The sequence below is a fragment of the Procambarus clarkii genome, chromosome 91 (genome assembly GCF_040958095.1).
Source record: "Procambarus clarkii isolate CNS0578487 chromosome 91, FALCON_Pclarkii_2.0, whole genome shotgun sequence".
Classification (NCBI taxonomy): domain Eukaryota; kingdom Metazoa; phylum Arthropoda; class Malacostraca; order Decapoda; family Cambaridae; genus Procambarus; species Procambarus clarkii.
The window spans coordinates 12861805-12883080 of NC_091240.1; the positions used below are offsets into that span (position 1 = coordinate 12861805).

Below are 21276 nucleotides of genomic sequence, written 5' to 3' on the forward strand. Positions count from 1 at the left end.
TATGCGAGTCTCTGTAAGTCAATGAATTTTGAGAATTTTGTATAATTGTTGCAAATGACTTAATTGAAGTATACAAAAGAAGGAAAATGTATACTAAAGGTTATATTACTAGAGGTGGTAAATATATCAAGACAACACAGGAGGCGAGACAATGGGTACACATGGTACATAGGTTTATGTTCAGGAAAGTCCTGGGTAAATACTGGCTTGCGAAGACGGGTGTTGCTCATGGAAAAACTACTGTGTACTATTATCTCCTCCCCTCGCATACCACACCACCCCCCACACTCACCAAGCACCCCCCACACTCACCAAGCACCCCCCACACTCACCAAGCACCCCCCCCCACTCACCAAACACCCCCCACACTCACCAAGCACCCCCCACACTCACCAAGCACCCCCCACACTCACCAAGCACCCCCCACACTCACCAAGCACCCCCCACACTCACCAAGCACCCCCCACGCTCACCAAGCACCCCCCACACTCACCAAGCACCCCCCACACTCACCAAGCACCCCCCACACTCACCAAGCACCCCCCACACTCACCAAGCACCCCCCACACTCACCAAGCACCCCCCACACTCACCAAGCACCCCCCACACTCACCAAGCACCCCCCACACTCACCAAGCACCCCCCACACTCACCAAGCACCCCCCACACTCACCAAGCACCCCCCACACTCACCAAGCACCCCCACACTCACCAAGCAACCCCCACACTCACCAAGCACCCCCCACACTCACCAAGCACCCCCCACACTCACCAAGCACCCCCCACACTCACCAAGCACCCCCCACACTCACCAAGCACCCCCCACACTCACCAAGCACCCCCCACACTCACCAAGCACCCCCCACACTCACCAAGCACCCCCCACACTCACCAAGCACCCCCCACACTCACCAAGCACCCCCCACACTCACCAAGCACCCCCCACACTCACCAAGCACCCCCCACACTCACCAAGCACCCCCCACACTCACCAAGCACCCCCCACACTCACCAAGCACCCCCTACACTCCCCAAGCACCCCCCACACTCACCAAGCACCCCCAAACACTCCAAAAGCACCCCCCCACACTCACCAAGCACCCCCACACTCCCCAAGCACCCCCCACACTCACCAAGCACCCCCCACACTCACCAAGCACCCCCCACACTCACCAAGCACCCCCCACACTCACCAAGCACCCCCCACACTCACCAAGCACCCCCCACACTCACCAAGCACCCCCCACACTCACCAAGCACCCCCCACACTCACCAAGCACCCCCCACACTCACCAAGCACCCCCCACACTCACCAAGCACCCCCACACTCACCAAGCAACCCCCACACTCACCAAGCACCCCCCACACTCACCAAGCACCCCCCACACTCACCAAGCACCCCCCACACTCACCAAGCACCCCCCACACTCACCAAGCACCCCCCACACTCACCAAGCACCCCCCACACTCACCAAGCACCCCCCCACACTCACCAAGCACCCCCCACACTCACCAAGCACCCCCCACACTCACCAAGCACCCCCCACACTCACCAAGCACCCCCCACACTCACCAAGCACCCCCCACACTCACCAAGCACCCCCCACACTCACCAAGCACCCCCCACACTCACCAAGCACCCCCCACACTCACCAAGCACCCCCTACACTCCCCAAGCACCCCCCACACTCACCAAGCACCCCCAAACACTCCAAAAGCACCCCCCCCACACTCACCAAGCACCCCCCACACTCCCCAAGCACCCCCCACACTCACCAAGCACCCCCCACACTCACCAAGCACCCCCCACACTCACCAAGCACCCCCCACACTCACCAAGCACCCCCCACACTCACCAAGCACCCCCCACACTCACCAAGCACCCCCCACACTCACCAAGCACCCCCCACACTCACCAAGCACCCCCCACACTCAACAAGCACCCCCCACACTCACCAAGCACCCCCCACACTCACCAAGCACCCCCCACACTCACCAAGCACCCCCCACACTCACCAAGCACCCCCCACACTCACCAAGCACCCCCCACACTCACCAAGCACCCCCCACACTCTCCAAGCACCCCCCACACTCACCAAGCACCCCCCACACTCACCAAGCACCCCCCACACTCACCAAGCACCCCCCACACTCACCAAGCACTTCCCCACCTCCCGACATTACAGTATAAATGTATCAGATCTGTCAGAATGCAGACAAGCAACAGACTATACAGGCTTTTGTAGTATACTGTAATGATCACTATCATTCATTATCCCAGAGGGACACAAGTAGGTGAAGATGATGATTATTGGTGTCATTATATGGACGAAAGTGTGTGTTGACGGGAGACGGACAGGTAGCCAACGTGTTTAGCTGACGGTCACCCCTGGCCTCTGTCTCTCACACCCTGCTACACCAGCACGGTGTAGCAGGGTGTGTGGACGGCCTGGTGTACGGCCAGTGTGGTGTAGCTGGCCTGGTGTACGGCCAGTGTGGTGTAGCTGGCCTGGTGTACGGCCAGTGTGGTGTAGCTGGCCTGGTGTACGGCCAGTGTGGTGTAGCTGGCCTGGTGTTCGGCCAGTGTGGTGTAGCTGGCCTGGTGTACGGCCAGTGTGGTGTAGCCGGCCTGGTGTACGGCCAGTGTGGTGTAGCCGGCCTGGTGTACGGCCAGTGTGGTGTAGCCGGCCTGGTGTACGGCCAGTGTGGTGTAGCCGGCCTGGTGTACGGCCAGTGTGGTGTAGCCGGCCTTGTGTACGGCCAGTGTGGTGTAGCCGGCCTTGTGTACGGCCAGTGTGGTGTAGCTGGCCTGGTGTACGGCCAGTGTGGTGTAGCTGGCCTGGTGTTCGGCCAGTGTGGTGTAGCTGGCCTGGTGTACGGCCAGTGTGGTGTAGCCGGCCTGGTGTACGGCCAGTGTGGTGTAGCCGGCCTGGTGTACGGCCAGTGTGGTGTAGCCGGCCTTGTGTACGGCCAGTGTGGTGTAGCCGGCCTGGTGTACGGCCAGTGTGGTGTAGCCGGCCTTGTGTACGGCCAGTGTGGTGTAGCCGGCCTTGTGTACGGCCAGTGTGGTGTAGCCGGCCTGGTGTACGGCCAGTGTGGTGTAGCCGGCCTGGTGTACGGCCAGTGTGGTGTAGCTGGCCTGGTGTACGGCCAGTGTGGTGTAGCTGGCCTTGTGTACGGCCAGTGTGGTGTAGCTGGCCTTGTGTACGGCCAGTGTGGTGTAGCTGGCCTGGTGTACGGCCAGTGTGGTGTAGCCGGCCTTGTGTACGGCCAGTGTGGTGTAGCCGGCCTGGTGTACGGCCAGTGTGGTGTAGCTGGCCTGGTGTACGGCCAGTGTGGTGTAGCCGGCCTTGTGTACGGCCAGTGTGGTGTAGCTGGCCTGGTGTACGGCCAGTGTGGTGTAGCTGGCCTGGTGTACGGCCAGTGTGGTGTAGCCGGCCTGGTGTACGGCCAGTGTGGTGTAGCCGGCCTTGTGTACGGCCAGTGTGGTGTAGCTGGCCTGGTGTACGGCCAGTGTGGTGTAGCTGGCCTGGTGTACGGCCAGTGTGGTGTAGCCGGCCTGGTGTACGGCCAGTGTGGTGTAGCCGGCCTGGTGTACGGCCAGTGTGGTGTAGCTAGCCTTTTTTATATTTCTTCTGTCCTCCATGGACAGGGTTAGAGAAGTGTTAAACATATAGTTCAAGGGTTTATTGAACAATCAACCACAGAAGGTGATTCGCTGCTTTTAAAATGCTAAGCTAACCTACATACGCAAATACATAGATACACAGATTTACGTATGCCTTACATAAAGTGTTTGATGTGTCTTTTACATAGTGTCATTAATGTGCATTTACAAAGGTGAAATGTAAATCTGATGCCCAACATGAGGCACCACATGCCCAACATGTGGCACCACATGCCCAACATGAGGCACCACATGCCCAACATGTGGTACCACGTGCCCAACATGAGGCACCACATGCCCAACATGTGGCACCACGTGCCCAACATGAGGCACCACATGCCCAACATGAGGCACCACATGCCCAACATGAGGCACCACATGCCCAACATGAGGCACCACATGCCCAACATGAGGCACCACATGCCCAACATGAGGCCCCACATGCCCAACATGAGGCATCTCGTAGCTGCCATAACGAAAGGTTTTTATCAGGAGAAAGCGCTACGCCATTACGACTATATAGTACTTGGAAGGAGTGAGGATAAGGATTAGGGATGGGACGGGTGTGAGGAATGTGCCCAACCACTTGGATGGTCGGGGATCGAACGGTGACCTGCAGTAAGCAAGACCGTCGCTCTACCGTCCAGTCCAACCTCAGCGACCATAAGTGCGCTAGCAATGATGGTCAGGAACAAATTCGACCAATGTCTTGACCTAAGACCAACGCTACTAGGGTGTGGCCCTGTAAGACTGCATTAAATGAAACCTGGAGATCAGTTTCCGCAGACTTTTCCGTGCATAAACAGTTTTTTTTCATGCACTTTAAACATTTCAAGAAAGACTGTAATGAATTATTCCTTAAGAAATCATTCATTCCGCATTTTTTAATTTTTTGGTGTATCTGCTTATTTTTGTGATGGAATATTTTTAGTGTTAATACCGTACAGAAACAAAAGACTATCTTGAATTTCATCCGTGCTGGACAGTGTATATACTTCAGAAAATACAACTACGTATGATTGCGCAATTTGTTTAAGCTGTAAATACTCTGCCAGATTTACTTGAAAAACAAACAAAACATTTGTTTGTAAATAGTAAAGAAACTGGTCGTAAGACTCCATTTTTGTGGTGGTAAATGTGGTCACGTAACCAACCTGGGAAGAATGTGCGCGCGTACTGGAACACTCGGCGCCCTCAGTCGGCGCCAGACACCCATTCCGACTGCTCCTGTAAGCATCAAAGCTATATATATATATATACCGCTCAATTACTCCATCTTCAAATTAATTTGCTCATTGAAGAATTAGCAGAGACGGTAAAGGAATACCAGGTTGAGCGCAGCTGGAGAAGACAAGCAATGGATCCCACTGGAGACGGGTGAGTGAGAGAGACAGTGTCGCCACCGCCCGGCCAAACATCTCACTTCTGGGAAAATAATACCAAGGCCATTTTATGTTCTAAAAGGCACATGTAATTAGTTTTCTTAGGCTCTAAATATGTAAAATCTACATATACATACATACATATATATATATATATATATATATATATATATATATATATATATATATATATATATATATATATATATATATATATATATATATATATGTCGTACCTAGTAGCCAGAACTCACTTTTTGGCCTACTATTCAAGGCCCGATTTGCCTAATAAGCCAAGTTTTCCTGAATTAATATATTTTTTCTAATTTTTTTCTTATGAAATGATAAAGCTACCCATTTCATTATGTATGAGGTCAATTTTTTTTATTGGAGTTAAAATTAACGTAGATATATGACCGAACCTAACCAACCCTACCTAACCTAACCTAACCTATCTTCATAGGTTAGGTTTGGTTAGGTAGCCGAAAAAGTTAGGTTAGGTTAGGTTAGGTAGGTTAGGTAGTCGAAAAACAATTAATTCATGAAAACTTGGCTCATTAGGCAAATCGGTCCTTGCATAGTAGGCTCGGAAGTGCGTTCTGGCTACTAGGTACGACATATATATATATATATATATATATATATATATATATATATATATATATATATATATATATATATATATATACATACATATATATATATATACATACATATATATATATATATATATATATATATATATATATATATATATATATATATATATATATATATATATATATGTCGTACCTAGTAGCCAGAACGCACTTCTCAGCCTACTATGCAAGGCCAAATTTGCCTAATAAGCCAAGTTTTCATGAATTAATTGTTTTTCGACTACCTAACCTACCTAACCTAACCTAACCTAACTTTTTCGGCTACCTAACCGAACCTAACCTATAAAGATATGTTAGGTTAGGTTAGGTAGGGTTGGTTAGGTCCGGTCATATATCTACGTTAATTTTAACTCCAATAAAAAAAATTGACCTCATATATAATGAAATGAGTAGCTTTATCATTTCATAAGAAAAAAAATAGAGAAAATATAATAATTCAGGAAAATTTGGCTTATTAAGCAAATCTGGCCTTGCATAGTAGGCAGAGAAGTGCGTTCTGGCTACTAGGTACGACATATATATATATATATATATATATATATATATATATATATATATATATATATATATATATATATATATATATATATATATATATATATGACAGTGCCAGACCACGGAGGAAAATTGAAACAGGAATTTCCTTAAGTACTTTCGTATATTAATACATCATCAGAAGGAGTGGTTTTACAGGTCGAGTACTGGACATAATAGGCAGGAGAGAATGGTGGAGTGAGGTGAAGTACAATACGTGGACACTGCTGACGGCCTATTGGCCCATCCGATGCAGCTCCCATTCATACCCACACACAGGCCCACACATGCATAATCATAGCATAAAATAGTAAGTATTTACAATGAATTAGTGAGACAAATGTGTTCCAATGATCCTTCTTAAATCGCCCTTTAATTGATCTATTAAAAATGGATCTAAGTTATATAGACCATTGCTAATGTTCAAATTACTTTCTTTTGTGATCTGTATCAAAGCAGATTCAATTATGTTTCTGTTATAAGTGTTTTACAATTCGTAATTGAAGACGCCATCTCCCAATCAATTTGGTGAGCATCTTCTGACAGATGAACGAACAAAGCATTAGACAATTGGCCATGTCTTACAGAGTATTTATGTTGCGAAATTCTATATTTCAAATCTTTAGATGTTTGCCCAACATTAGAACTTATTACAGTCTTTGCAAGGTATTTTATAAATGACACAATTATCACTACGAGGACTGTTCCTAACTAATAGCTTACCAACAGTATTTTCGTAGCTAAACATTACATGCATATCAAAAAGTTTCAAGGCCTTGACAATATTCTCAAACCCAGAGAAATATGGTTAACATAACACATTCTTTGGGAGAATTCTTTCACTGCATATATTATTATAATATGGACGACGTGCTTTGTTACGACAAACTTCCAAAAAACTCAGTGGGTAACAAAGCTTGAGACCAATCGAATCAATATTCTTAAACTCTTTGTCTAAGAATTCTGGACTTACAACTCGAAGAGCTCTTAGATACATTGAAGAAAAAATTATTTTTTTCACATTGTATCTATGTCCTGAAAAATAATGAACATAAGATAAATTATTCGTAGGTTTTCTGTAGACACTAAACTTTAGTGAAAAATCTTCCCTATGAATAAGTACATCTAGGAATGGCAAACATTTATCAATTTCAGTCTCCATAGTAAATGTTATAGAGGTGACTTGGTCATTAAGTTTGGCTACAAATTCGTCTGTGTTTACATCTGAAGGCCATATACACAAAATATCATCAACTGTTGATGATATGATGATGTCATCATGATATGATGATGTTGATGATAAGAACCTATCTTAAAATATCATCAACAGTTGATGATATTTTGTGTATATGGCCTTCAGATGTAAACACAGACGAATTTGTAGCCAAACTTATTAATGACCAAGTCACCTCTATAACATTTACTATGGAGACTGAAATTGATAAATGTTTGCCATTCCTAGATGTACTTATTCATAGGGAAGATTTTTCACAAAAGTTTAGTGTCTACAGAAAACCTACGAATAATTTATCTTATGTTCATTATTTTTCAGGACATAGATACAATGTGAAAAAGTCAATTTTTTCTTCAATGTATCTAAGAGCTCTTCGAGTTGTAAGTCCAGAATTCTTAGACGAAGAGTTTAAGAATATTGATTCGATTGGTCTCAAGCTTTGTTACCCACTGAGTTTTTTGGAAGTTTGTCGTAACAAAGCACGTCGTCCATATTATAATAATATATGCAGTGAAAGAATTCTCCCAAAGAATGTGTTATGTTTACCATATTTCTCTGGGTTTGAGAATATTGTCAAGGCCTTGAAACTTTTTAATATACATGTAATGTTTAGCTATGAAAATACTGTTGGTAAGCTATTAGTTAGGAACAGCCCTCGTAGTGATAATTGTGTCATTTATAAAATACCTTGTAAAGACTGTAATAAGTTCTATGTTGGGCAAACATCTAAAGATTTTAAATGTAGAATTTCGCAACATAAATACTCTGTAAGACATGGCCAATTGTCTAATGCTTTGTTCGTTCATCTGTCAGAAGATGCTCACCAAATTGATTGGGAGATGGCTTCTTCAATAACGAACTGTAAAACACCTATAACAGGAACATAATTGAATCAGCTTTGATACAGATCACAAAAGAAAGTAATTTGAACATTTGCAGTGGTTTATATAACTTAGATCCATTTTTAATAGATCAATTAAAGGGCGATTTAAGAAGGATCATTGGAACACATTTGTCTCACTAATTCATTGTAAATATTTACTATTTTATGCTATGATTATGCATGTGTGCGCCTGTGTGTGGTTATGAATGGGAGCTGCATCGGATGGGCCAATAGGCCGTCAGCAGTGTCCACGTATTGTACTTCACCTCACTCCACCATTCTCTCCTGCCTATTATGTCCAGTACTCGACCTGTAAAACCACTCCTTCTGAAGATGTATTAATATACGAAAGTACTTAAGGAAATTCCTGTTTCAATTTTCCTCCGTGGTCTGACACTGTCACATTTTTAATCACGTGTTTATTTTCGTGATGTATATATATATATATATATATATATATATATATATATATATATATATATATATATATATATATATATATATATATACATATATATATATGTACATATATATATATATGTATATATATATATATATATATATATATATATATATATATATATATATATATATATATATATATATATATGCAACAATGATCACAAAAACACTGATCCAAGGAAGCAGAATAACCACATATGAAAAATAGAAACTGCTTAACGCGTTTTCGGCTAATTCGCCTTCATCAGAGCAAAGTAGAATCTATGATTCTACTTTGCTCTGATGAAGGCGAATTAGCCGAAAACGCGTTAAGCAGTTTCTATTTTTCATATGTGGTTATTCTGCATATATATATATATATATATATATATATATATATATATATATATATATATATATATATATATATATAACTGAAAACTCACACCCCAGAAGTGACTCGAACCCATACTCCCAGGAGCAACGCAACTGGTATGTACAAGACGCCTTAATCCACTTGACCATCACGACCGGACATAATGAGGTGATAGCCGAGGCTATTTGAACCACCCCACCGCCGGCACTCGGATAGTAATCTTGGGCATAGCATTTTACCAAATCACCTCATTCTTTGGGGCACACGTGAGGAACACAAATGCGAACAAGCCTGAATGGTCCCCAGGACAATATGCAACTGAAAACTCACACCCCAGAAGTGACTCGAACCCATACTCCCAGGAGCAACGCAACTGGTATGTACAAGACGCCTTAATCCACTTGACCATCACGACCGGACATAATGAGGTGATAGCCGAGGCTATTTGAACCACCCCACCGCCGGCACTCGGATAGTAATCTTGGGCATAGCATTTTACCAAATCACCTCATTCTTTGGGGCACACGTGAGGAACACAAATGCGAACAAGCCTGAATGGTCCCCAGGACAATATGCAACTGAAAACTCACACCCCAGAAGTGACTCGAACCCATACTCCCAGGAGCAACGCAACTGGTATGTACAAGACGCCTTAATCCACTTGACCATCACGACCGGACATAATGAGGTGATAGCCGAGGCTATTTGAACCACCCCACCGCCGGCACTCGGATAGTAATCTTGGGCATAGCATTTTACCAAATCACCTCATTCTTTGGGGCACACGTGAGGAACACAAATGCGAACAAGCCTGAATGGTCCCCAGGACAATATGCAACTGAAAACTCACACCCCAGAAGTGACTCGAACCCATACTCCCAGGAGCAACGCAACTGGTATGTACAAGACGCCTTAATCCACTTGACCAAGATTACTATCCGAGTGCCGGCGGTGGGGTGGTTCAAATAGCCTCGGCTATCACCTCATTATGTCCGGTCGTGATGGTCAAGTGGATTAAGGCGTCTTGTACATACCAGTTGCGTTGCTCCTGGGAGTATGGGTTCGAGTCACTTCTGGGGTGTGAGTTTTCAGTTGCATATTGTCCTGGGGACCATTCAGGCTTGTTCGCATTTGTGTTCCTCACGTGTGCCCCAAAGAATGAGGTGATTTGGTAAAATGCTATGCCCAAGATTACTATCCGAGTGCCGGCGGTGGGGTGGTTCAAATAGCCTCGGCTATCACCTCATTATGTCCGGTCGTGATGGTCAAGTGGATTAAGGCGTCTTGTACATACCAGTTGCGTTGCTCCTGGGAGTATGGGTTCGAGTCACTTCTGGGGTGTGAGTTTTCAGTTGCATATTGTCCTGGGGACCATTCAGGCTTGTTCGCATATATATATATATATATATATATATATATATATATATATATATATATATATATATATATATATATATATATATATATATTGGTAGCAGTCTTTCCTGTAGACATATATTATTAAATATGACCGAAAAAGTAAGATTAATAATTCTAACACGAATTTTCTCGATCTTTCTTACGTTTCTTTTCACTGTTGATGGTAATTCAAAGATCAATTCTCCAAAATTCATTTTTATTTCTAGTCTGACTCGACACTTGAGCGCGTTTCGTAAAACTTATTACATTTTCAAAGACTTTAGTTTACAAACACACAACTGAAACTGAATAGAGCTTAAACATCTTCGATTTTATATCTACATTTGGGTGAGGTGGATGAGGTGAAAACAAACTTTCAACAATGGGTATTGAATGGGTATTAAATTCAAACACAAGACAGAACACGAAACAATGGGTATTGAATAGAGGTAATTGTAGAAAGCCTATTGGTCCATATTTCTTGATGCTTCTATATTGGAGCGGAGCCTTGAAGTGGGAAGAATATAGTTGTGCATTAATTGGCTGTTGAATGCTGGTGTTGACTTCTTGATGTGTAGTGCCTCGCAGACGCCAAGCCGCCTGCTGTCGCTGTATCTATCGATGATTTCTGTGTTGTTTGCTAAGATTTCTCTGGCGATGGTTTGGTTGTGGGAAGAGATTATATGTTCCTTAATGGAGCCCTGTTGCTTATGCATCGTTAAACGCCTGGAAAGAGATGTTGTTGTCTTGCCTATATTCTGTTTTTTTTTGAGGCTTACAGTCCCCAAGAGGGCATTTGAAGGCATAGACGACGTTGGTCTCTTTTAAAGCGTTCTGCTTTGTGTCTGGAGAGTTTCTCATGAGTAGGCTGGCCGTTTTTCTGGTTTTATAGTGAATCGTCAGTTGTATCCTCTGATTTTTGTCTGTAGGGATAACGTTTCTACTGACAATATCTTTCAGGACTCTTTCCTCCGTTTTATGGGCTGTGGAAAAGAAGTTCCTGTAAAATAGTCTAATAGGGGGTATAGGTGTTGTCTTAGTTGTCTCTTCAGAGGTTACATGGCGTTTCACTTTCCTTCTTATGATGTCTTCCACGAAACCATTGGAGAAGCCGTTGTTGACTAGGACCTGCCTTACCCTACAGAGTTCTTCGTCGACTCCCTTCCATCCTGAGCTGTGGCTGAGAGCACGGTCGACATAAGCGTTAACAACACTCCTCTTGTACCTGTCCGGGCAGTCACTGTTGGCATTCAGGCACATTCCTATGTTTGTTTCCTTAAGAGTTAAACTTCAATAATCTGAGCGCTTCTGTGATTGGAGACATTGTGAAGGCCTACAGTAGAGAGAGTGGGTGCGGGATCCTCTGTGTATGCGCGGCACTATGGCCAAATTTGGACATAATTTGAAATGAAATCGACTCAAAAAAGTGACGTTCTGTTCCGTTTTTTGTTTGAGTCGTCCGGCGTACACGCAGAGGTTATGAGAGGACACTTTAAATTAACGTTTTTCATAACGTTTTGAAACTTTATGAGAATTTCCTGCCCACCTAACCTATCAGAGGACCCTTAACTTACTGTTGTTGAAAAAAAAAATCCCAAATTTATTTTCATTTTTTTTTCATTTTCAAATTACGTCCAAATTCGGCCATATGGACAAACGGCCAAAAGCGACGTTCTTTTTAAGAGGACAGGGGCCAGATTCACGAAGCAGTTACGCAAGTACTTACGAACGGGTACATCTTTCCTCAATCTTTGGCGGCTTTGGTTACATTTATTAAACAGTTTACAAGCATGAAAACTTCCCAATCATTTGTTGTTATTGTTATAAACAGCCTCCTAGGGCTTTGGAGCTCATTAACTGCTTAATAATTGTAAACTAAGCTGCCAAAGATTGAGAAAAGATGTACAGGTTCCTAAATGTTTCCGTAACTGCTTCGTGAATCTCTCCCCAGGTTGCTCTGCCACACACCTCACTACACTAAGGAACATGACTATAATATAACTGACATGATGACATTAGCCCAACCCAAACTTTGGGAGTGAGACATCTGCACCAATATGTATTCTGATAAATGTAGAGAATTACATAATATCTATGACAGTTCAGAAGCGCTATATATATTAGTGTTTTATAATTGATAAGATTTGTAATAATTATAAAATTATGTAAAGAAGGAATATAGGTGTAGGTGGATTACTTATTGTTAGTAGTGTGGGATGGTCTCTCACTTGCTGGTCTTATATTTTGTATTGTATTGTATTTTCTGTCTACTGTATTGTCTTTTCTGTCTACTGTATTGTCTTTTTTGTCTACTGTATTGTCTTTTGTGTCTACTGTATTGTCTTTTTTGTCTACTGTATTGTCTTTTGTGTCTACTGTATTGTCTTTTCTGTCTACTGTATTGTGTTTTGTGTCTACTGTATTGTCTTTTCTGTCTACTGTATTGTGTTTTGTGTCTACTGTATTGTCTTTTGTGTCTACTGTATTGTCTTTTGTGTCTACTGTATTGTCTTTTGTGTCTACTGTATTGTCTTTTGTGTCTACTGTATTGTCTTTTGTGTCTACTGTATTGTCTTTTCTGTCTACTGTATTGTCTTTTTTGTCTACTGTATTGTCTTTTGTGTCTACTGTATTGTCTTTTGTGTCTACTGTATTGTCTTTTTTGTCTACTGTATTGTCTTTTCTGTCTACTGTATTGTCTTTTGTGTCTACTGTATTGTCTTTTCTGTCTACTGTATTGTCTTTTGTGTCTACTGTATTGTCTTTTGTGTCTACTGTATTGTGTTTTGTGTCTACTGTATTGTCTTTTCTGTCTACTGTATTGTCTTTTGTGTCTACTGTATTGTCTTTTGTGTCTACTGTATTGTGTTTTGTGTCTACTGTATTGTCTTTTGTGTCTACTGTATTGTGTTTTGTGTCTACTGTATTGTCTTTTGTGTCTACTGTATTGTGTTTTGTGTCTACTGTATTGTCTTTTCTGTCTATTGTATTGTCTTTTCTGTCTATTGTATTGTCTTTTCTGTCTACTGTATTGTCTTTTCTGTCTATTGTATTGTCTTTTCTGTCTATTGTATTGTCTTTTCTGTCTATTGTATTGTCTTTTGTGTCTACTGTATTGTCTTTTCTGTCTATTGTATTGTCTTTTGTGTCTACTGTATTGTGTTTTGTGTCTACTGTATTGTCTTTTGTGTCTACTGTATTGTCTTTTCTGTCTATTGTATTGTCTTTTGTGTCTACTGTATTGTGTTTTGTGTCTACTGTATTGTGTTTTGTGTCTACTGTATTGTCTTTTGTGTCTACTGTATTGACTTTTCTGTCTACTGCATTCCCCAAAATGTGATTAATCCAGCCCATCGTGGTGTTAAGGGAGTACTTACAGTAAGGATGAGGACCATAGTATATGTACTGACCTACAACTCAACTAGAAAGTACAAATCGGTACTGTCGAATTTGGACAAACTGGAAAAGATTTTCAATTTACGTTACAAAGACTAACTATAATAACCTGAACTTAATAATCCTAATACACGATATGTGAGGCCTAATACTGACTCCTCTCTCTCTCTCTCTCTCTCTCTCTCTCTCTCTCTCTCTCTCTCTCTCTCTCTCTCTCTCTCTCTCTCTCTCTCTCTCTCTCTCTCATTCCCTCTCTCATTCCCTCTCTCTCTCTCTCTCTCTCTCTCTCTCTCTCTCTCTCTCTCTCTCTCTCTCTCTCTCTCTCTCTCTCTCTCTCTCTCTCTCTCTCATTCCCTCTCTCATTCCCTCTCTCTCCTCTCTCTCTCTCTCTCTCTCTCTCTCTCTCTCTCTCTCTCTCTCTCTCTCTCTCTCTCTCTCTCTCTCTCTCTCTCTCTCTCTCTCTCTCTCTCTCTCTCTCTCTCTCTCTCTCTCTCTTCTTTCTCTCCCTTCCTTTGACCAAGCCTCGTAATGGTGGTCTGGTCAACCAGGCGACTGTTAAGCTGACAGTCTCACATATGAGTCACAGCCTGGTTGATCAGGTATTCTTTGGAGGCGTTATTAAGTTGTGTACCAGTGTGAAAATGGTGAGTTGTGTCCCCTTCATCTTCACACAATAGTCCAGTGCCCTACCTACTGCACCTCGGCTTTACAGCGGGGCTAGTATAATAGCTCGTTATACGCATGTATAGCCAATATTGATCTTGGACTGTATTGATTAAAATATCAATATTTCTTCAGATTTCATAAATTTTTAAAATTACGATTAGTCCAATAAGCTTTAATTCATTGTCTAGCATCACCGAACTTTGTGAAATGGCGGCGGTGAGTAAGATGGCGGACTCTGTGAGTGATAACCCGGGGAGGAGGAGGGGGGAGTAGTAGTGATCAGAGATAACTGTGGCCACCACCACCACCACCACCGTCCTCCCACACACCGCTCCAGCGGCACACATTCTCACCATGGGAGAGTATCTTTAATGTCTCTACCTACACTCACTTCTCTCTACCATTGTTGTACCCAACACACTACTGCCATGAACATAATATTAAGTCTTGCTGTTTTTACACTATTGCTAGACAATGCGTATCTAAATCTCTCAAGTATGACACCAGGTACACCCACTGGTAGTATGACACCAGGTACACCCACCAGTAGTATGACACCAGGTACACCCACCAGTAGTATGACACCAGGTACACCCACCAGAAGTATGACACCAGGTATACCCACCAGTAGTATGACACCAGGTACACCCACCAGTAGTATGACACCAGGTACACCCACCAGTAGTATGACACCAGGTACACCCACCAGTAGTATGACACCAGGTACACCCACCAGTAGTATGACACCAGGTACACTCACCAGTAGTATGACACCAGGTACACTCACCAGTAGTATGACACCAGGTACACCCACCAGTAGTATGACACCAGGTACACTCACCAGTAGTATGACACCAGGTACACCCACCAGTAGTATGACACCAGGTACACCCACCAGTAGTATGACACCAGGTACACCCACCAGTAGTATGACACCAGGTACACCCACCAGTAGTATGACACCAAGTACACCCACCAGTAGTATGACACCAGGTACACCCACCAGTAGTATGACACCAGGTACACCCACCAGTAGTATGACACCAGGTACACCCACCAGTAGTATGACACCAGGTACACCCACCAGTAGTATGACACCAGGTATACCCACCAGTAGTATGACACCAGGTACACCCACCAGTAGTATGACACCAGGTACACCCACCAGTAGTATGACACCAGGTACACCCACCAGTAGTATGACACCAGGTACACCCACCAGTAGTATGACACCAGGTACACTCACCAGTAGTATGACACCAGGTACACTCACCAGTAGTATGACACCAGGTACACCCACCAGTAGTATGACACCAGGTACACTCACCAGTAGTATGACACCAGGTACACCCACCAGTAGTATGACACCAGGTACACCCACCAGTAGTATGACACCAGGTACACCCACCAGTAGTATGACACCAGGTACACCCACCAGTAGTATGACACCAAGTACACCCACCAGTAGTATGACACCAGGTACACCCACCAGTAGTATGACACCAGGTACACCCACCAGTAGTATGACACCAGGTACACCCACCAGTAGTATGACACCAGGTACACCCACCAGTAGTATGACACCAGGTACACCCACCAGTAGTATGACACCAGGTACACCCACCAGTAGTATGACACCAGGTACGCCCACCAGTAGTATGACACCAGGTACACCCACCAGTAGTATGACACCAGGTACACCCACCAGTAGTATGACACCAGGTACACCCACCAGTAGTATGACACCAGGTACACCCACCAGTAGTATGACACCAAGTACACCCACCAGTAGTATGACACCAGGTACACCCACCAGTAGTATGACACCAGTTACACCCACCAGTAGTATGACACCAGGTACACCCACCAGTAGTATGACACCAAGTACACCCACCAGTAGTATGACACCAGGTACACCCACCAGTAGTATGACACCAAGTACACCCACCAGTAGTATGACACCAGGTACACCCACCAGTAGTATGACACCAGGTACACCCACCAGTAGTATGACACCAGGTACACCCACCAGTAGTATGACACCAGGTACACCCACCAGTAGTATGACACCAGGTACACCCACCAGTAGTATGACACCAGGTACACCCACCAGTAGTATGACACCAGGTACACCCACCAGTAGTATGACAGGAGGTACACCCACCAGTAGTATGACACCAGGTACACCCACCAGTAGTATGACACCAGGTACACCCACCAGTAGTATGACACCAGGTACACCCACCAGTAGTATGACACCAGGTACACCCACCAGTAGTATGACACCAGGTACACCCACCAGTAGTATGACAGGAGGTACACCCACCAGTAGTATGACACCAGGTACACCCACCAGTAGTATGACAGGAGGTACACCCACCAGTAGTATGACACCAGGTACACCCACCAGTAGTATGACACCAGGTACACCCACCAGTAGTATGACACCAGGTACACCCACCAGTAGTATGACACCAGGTCATACTACTGGTGCCTGGTCAGGTCAGACCAATATAAACTCTCGGAACCATTTTCTCCTATCCTGGCAGCTATGGTGATGTATAAAATATGTTGTTGAAGCTATATCTCGTGTATTCTCCAAGAGTGGTCGGGGACCTGTACTAACACTTCTCTCACCCGCAGGCGGCCCCAGGACGACTACCGCTCACCCAGCCCGGAGATTCAAAGCTTCTTCTCACCTGAACTTGATGGCGAACGTTTATACCAAGGCAACAATCATGTCCTAGGCTTGCCCTACAGGGAGAACAATCGTGTCCTAGGCTTGCCCTACAGGGAGAACAATCGTGTCCTAGGCTTGCCCTACACGGAGGAAAATTTTGTTTTAATCATTCCCTACATGGAGAACAGTTATGGCCAAGACATCCCCAGCACCAACAACGGTCAAGGCCAAGACATCCCCTGTACCGACAACAGTCAAGGCCAAGACATCCCCAGCACCGACAACGGTCAAGGCCAAGTCATCCCCAGCACCGACAACGGTCAAGGCCAAGACATCCCCTGTACCGACAACGGTCAAGGCCAAGACATCCCCAGCACCGACAACGGTCACGGCCAAGACATCCCCAGCACCGACAACGGTCACGGCCAAGACATCCCCAGCACCGACAACGGTCAAGGCCAAGACATCCCCAGCACCGACAACGGTCAAGACCAAGACATCCCCAGCACCGACAACGGTCAAGACCAAGACATCCCCAGCACCGACAACGGTCAAGACCAAGACATCCCCAGCACCGACAACGGTCAAGGCCAAGACATCCCCAGCACCGACAACGGTCAAGGCCAAGACATCCCCAGCACCGACAACGGTCAAGGCCAAGACATCCCCAGCACCGACAACGGTCAAGGCCAAGGTATCCGCAACATTACCCAAGACAATGTGTCGCTTACGGAGAGCTGTGATGGCCAGAGCCAGGCCCAGGCCCATGGTGAAGTCCCCCTCGGTGATGGTCCCAAGGGCAGCTCATCAGGCAGACAAGGAACCCGTAAAAGACCTTCCTCGGACGAGGGGAGTGACGGAAATACTTTCTACCATAGTCTTGAGGAGAGGAGCCAGGATAGTGGGGACGTGATGGTGCTCCTCAAGCGATCTCGGACGGCCAGCACTGAGGAGCACGTCTCCCCCTCTGGCCTCCGGGACCCCGGGGGCTCCTACATGCCTGGTGGTGACGGTGACCTAGAGGAACAAGAGACGTGTTAGAGGTGAAGAGCTGGCACTTAGTGCCCTGCACCAAGGTGGGAGAGCAACCTTTTCTTTCGTAACCTTGGCTCCGACGGTAATTATTATGACTGTATAACACTTCCTCACCCTACCTTTCTCTCCCTACCTTCCTCACCCTACCTTCCTCACCCTACCTTCCTCACCCTACCCTGGCCACCTGGTCTTCTCTGCACTCTCCTCACAAAGTCCGTTATTCTTATATTTTCTGCTTATGATTTATCCTCTTCAAAACATTCTCCCAGTTTGGTGTTCATAGCTCACTATGGCAAGGTGATCAGCCAGGCAACCCCTGAAGCCTGTGCAGCACAAGTTAGCTGCTCACAGAAGGGTTAGGAATGGAGGAGATAACCTCTTTTCCCGTAAAACAGAAAAATCAAACTCCTTTATCACATGCATTGTAGTATCCGATAAAACCGAAAACTGCAGGCGACTTCTGTCGGATATTGGCGTCAGCCGGAACATGCATTCACACCCAAGCTTCGCCAATTCCAGTCGTTCATGATTTGTTCTACCTTCTGGTAGAAGTGTTGTAAGCGCAGCACCTCTAAGCGTAATGTATAGAAGACAATGAAGGGAGTATTGAGGCTACGGGATGCTCGCTCCACCTACACAACCTGAAGAAAGAAAAAATCATGAACAATTGGATTTTGCGAATCTTGGGTGAGGGGCACCCTACTGACGCTCTGCATCACTGTGTTCTACTTTATGCTAACACAAAGTTTATCGAAAATAAACTTTTCGTAACCAGTACAGGTTCGACTCTGTGACAGAAGTGGTCAGCTGGACCAGGTCTTGTGATGGACCTGGATTTAAAGTCTTCTTCCGTTTTGGCAGGACATTTTTGAGATACCATATTTAACCAGTTATGAAAGGTTGCTTGGTGGTAACTGGCTAGTTTTTTTTAAATTTAACTCCAAAAATATATTTAAAATATTTTTATAAAATATTCCTAGGGGTGGTAAGAGAAGAAAATATCAAAGTGTTCAGTGAGGATCCACAAGGTCTTCTCTGAGTAATCTTTATTTTCTTCTCCGAGGCTATGGAGAAGCCTCGGAGAAGAAACATATGCACCAGAGGTGGTACCCCGATATATTTGAAAAGAAAAAATATATAAAATATGTTAGATATAAACAACTTGCCTGGAGCCATACTATTAGAACTCAAGAAATAATTAAAGTGACTGAAAATTTTCAGGAATATATAATATAAAAGTGAATTATCAAGACCAGGAAACATTTTGTGGTCAAAACTGGCACCATCTATAAGACAAGGCTGGATGCATCTCTTGTAAGGGCTGGTGGTGAGGCTCGCATCACTACACACATTAACACTCTTTGCTGCTCTTCAGAATTCACTTTTGCATGATATTTTTCTGAAAAATGTCAGTTATAATTATGCGCTACTAGGCTCCACCATTACGGCTCTAGATGAGTTTTTCAAATATAATGTTTATAAATCAATTTTTGAAACTAAATTTTTGGACAAATTTGCCAGTTACCACCAAGCCTAACCTTTCATAACTGGTTAAATATGGTATCTCAAAAGTATCCTGCAAGAACCACTAAGGAAGAAGAAGACTTTAAATCCAGGTTCATCACAAGTACTGATCTAGCTGACCACTACTATCACGGAGTCGAACCTGAGCTGGTGCACGCAAGGCATAGTGATGCGGTTTTATCTGATACTACAATGCATGTGATAAACCCTTCTTAGATTGTACCTTGACGCGGTAGAAGGGCTCGTGTGCCTTGATGACTACGAGGTCTCAACCACCGGTGACAAGTTCAAGTTCAAGTATGTTTATTGAGATAAGCAATAAATACATCTCAAAGGGATAGAGTAGCTTAGGCTATTTCTACCCCCCGAACGACGCGTCACTGGCAGGGACTCCCATGGTGGGAAGGCTTCGCAGGAAAGGCCAGACTAAACAATCTAAACTATTATCATAATTGTACAACAATCTTAACTTATTATAATTGTAAAACTGAAAACCAATTAAGATTGGACTATGAAAAATTTCAACTTCTACTATATTTGATTAGACTTCTGTAAACGTTCTAATATATATATATATATATATATATATATATATATATATATATATATATATATATATATATATATATATATATATATATATATAAAGTAAGTGTATTTGTACAATAGACTATTTATATAAACGTGTATACAAAGTACAAAAACAAAATAATGTACCTGACAGAAGTTTCTTAATGGTACTAAGGTATTGCATGAAAAGTACCAAATAGACGAGAGATAAGGTAATGTTACTCTCTACCACACTTCCCAGATTAGGTTACTATACGTGTATGTAATAATGTATATTTTTGTACCACTGTTTTCTTACAAAGAAAGTTACATAGGTGTGTTGCTACAGTAATGAGTGCCTATCTCCATTGTATCAATATAACTAATAAATTCATACAAAAAATTGCTTTTGAATAACCACAGTAAGATTAGTATGATAATGACCGCAAGTTAGAGGAATTCTTCCAGTCGTGTTATTGATGAAAGGAACAAACGCCCTTACACAGTGCTGGAGTTGATACTTGACCTGTGGTGGAGTAGTCTACCCCCAGACGTGCCTGTACCCCAGCTCCACCAGACGTGCCCGTGCCCCAGCTCCACCAGATGTGCCCGTGCCCAACACCAACCAACAGATGCTGAAAGACAAGTGCGCCTCTTTTTACTCACAAATTTCTTAATATCGGAGAGAGGAAGTTGTAACTGTGACTGTAGTCGACCGCTGACCCCTTCCCATCCCCCCCTCCCCTTCTCCCTTGTTCCCCTGCCCACCTGCCATAAACACCCCTATTGATTGATTTATTTACATACAAGAAGGTACATTGGGGTTAAGAGAGAACATGATGTTGATTTTAC

At 44.1% G+C, this 21276-nt stretch overlaps 2 protein-coding genes across 2 annotated transcripts; both read left to right on the forward strand.

Annotated features, from left to right (window-relative positions):
• Position 1: 1 nt before the first annotated feature.
• On the forward strand, positions 2–3658 carry LOC123773862 (PE-PGRS family protein PE_PGRS30-like). Its single transcript, XM_069318917.1, has 2 exons — positions 2–13; positions 2423–3658. Exons 1-2 carry the CDS (start codon positions 2–4, stop codon positions 3656–3658), a joined length of 1248 nt encoding a protein of 415 aa, XP_069175018.1.
• Positions 3648–20981, forward strand: LOC123774040 (putative surface-exposed virulence protein BigA). The gene is made up of 2 exons (XM_045768151.2): positions 3648–5044; positions 17280–20981. Exons 1-2 carry the CDS (start codon positions 4803–4805, stop codon positions 18355–18357), a joined length of 1320 nt encoding a protein of 439 aa, XP_045624107.2. The 5' UTR covers positions 3648–4802; the 3' UTR covers positions 18358–20981.
• The last annotated feature ends 295 nt before the right edge of the window (positions 20982–21276 follow it).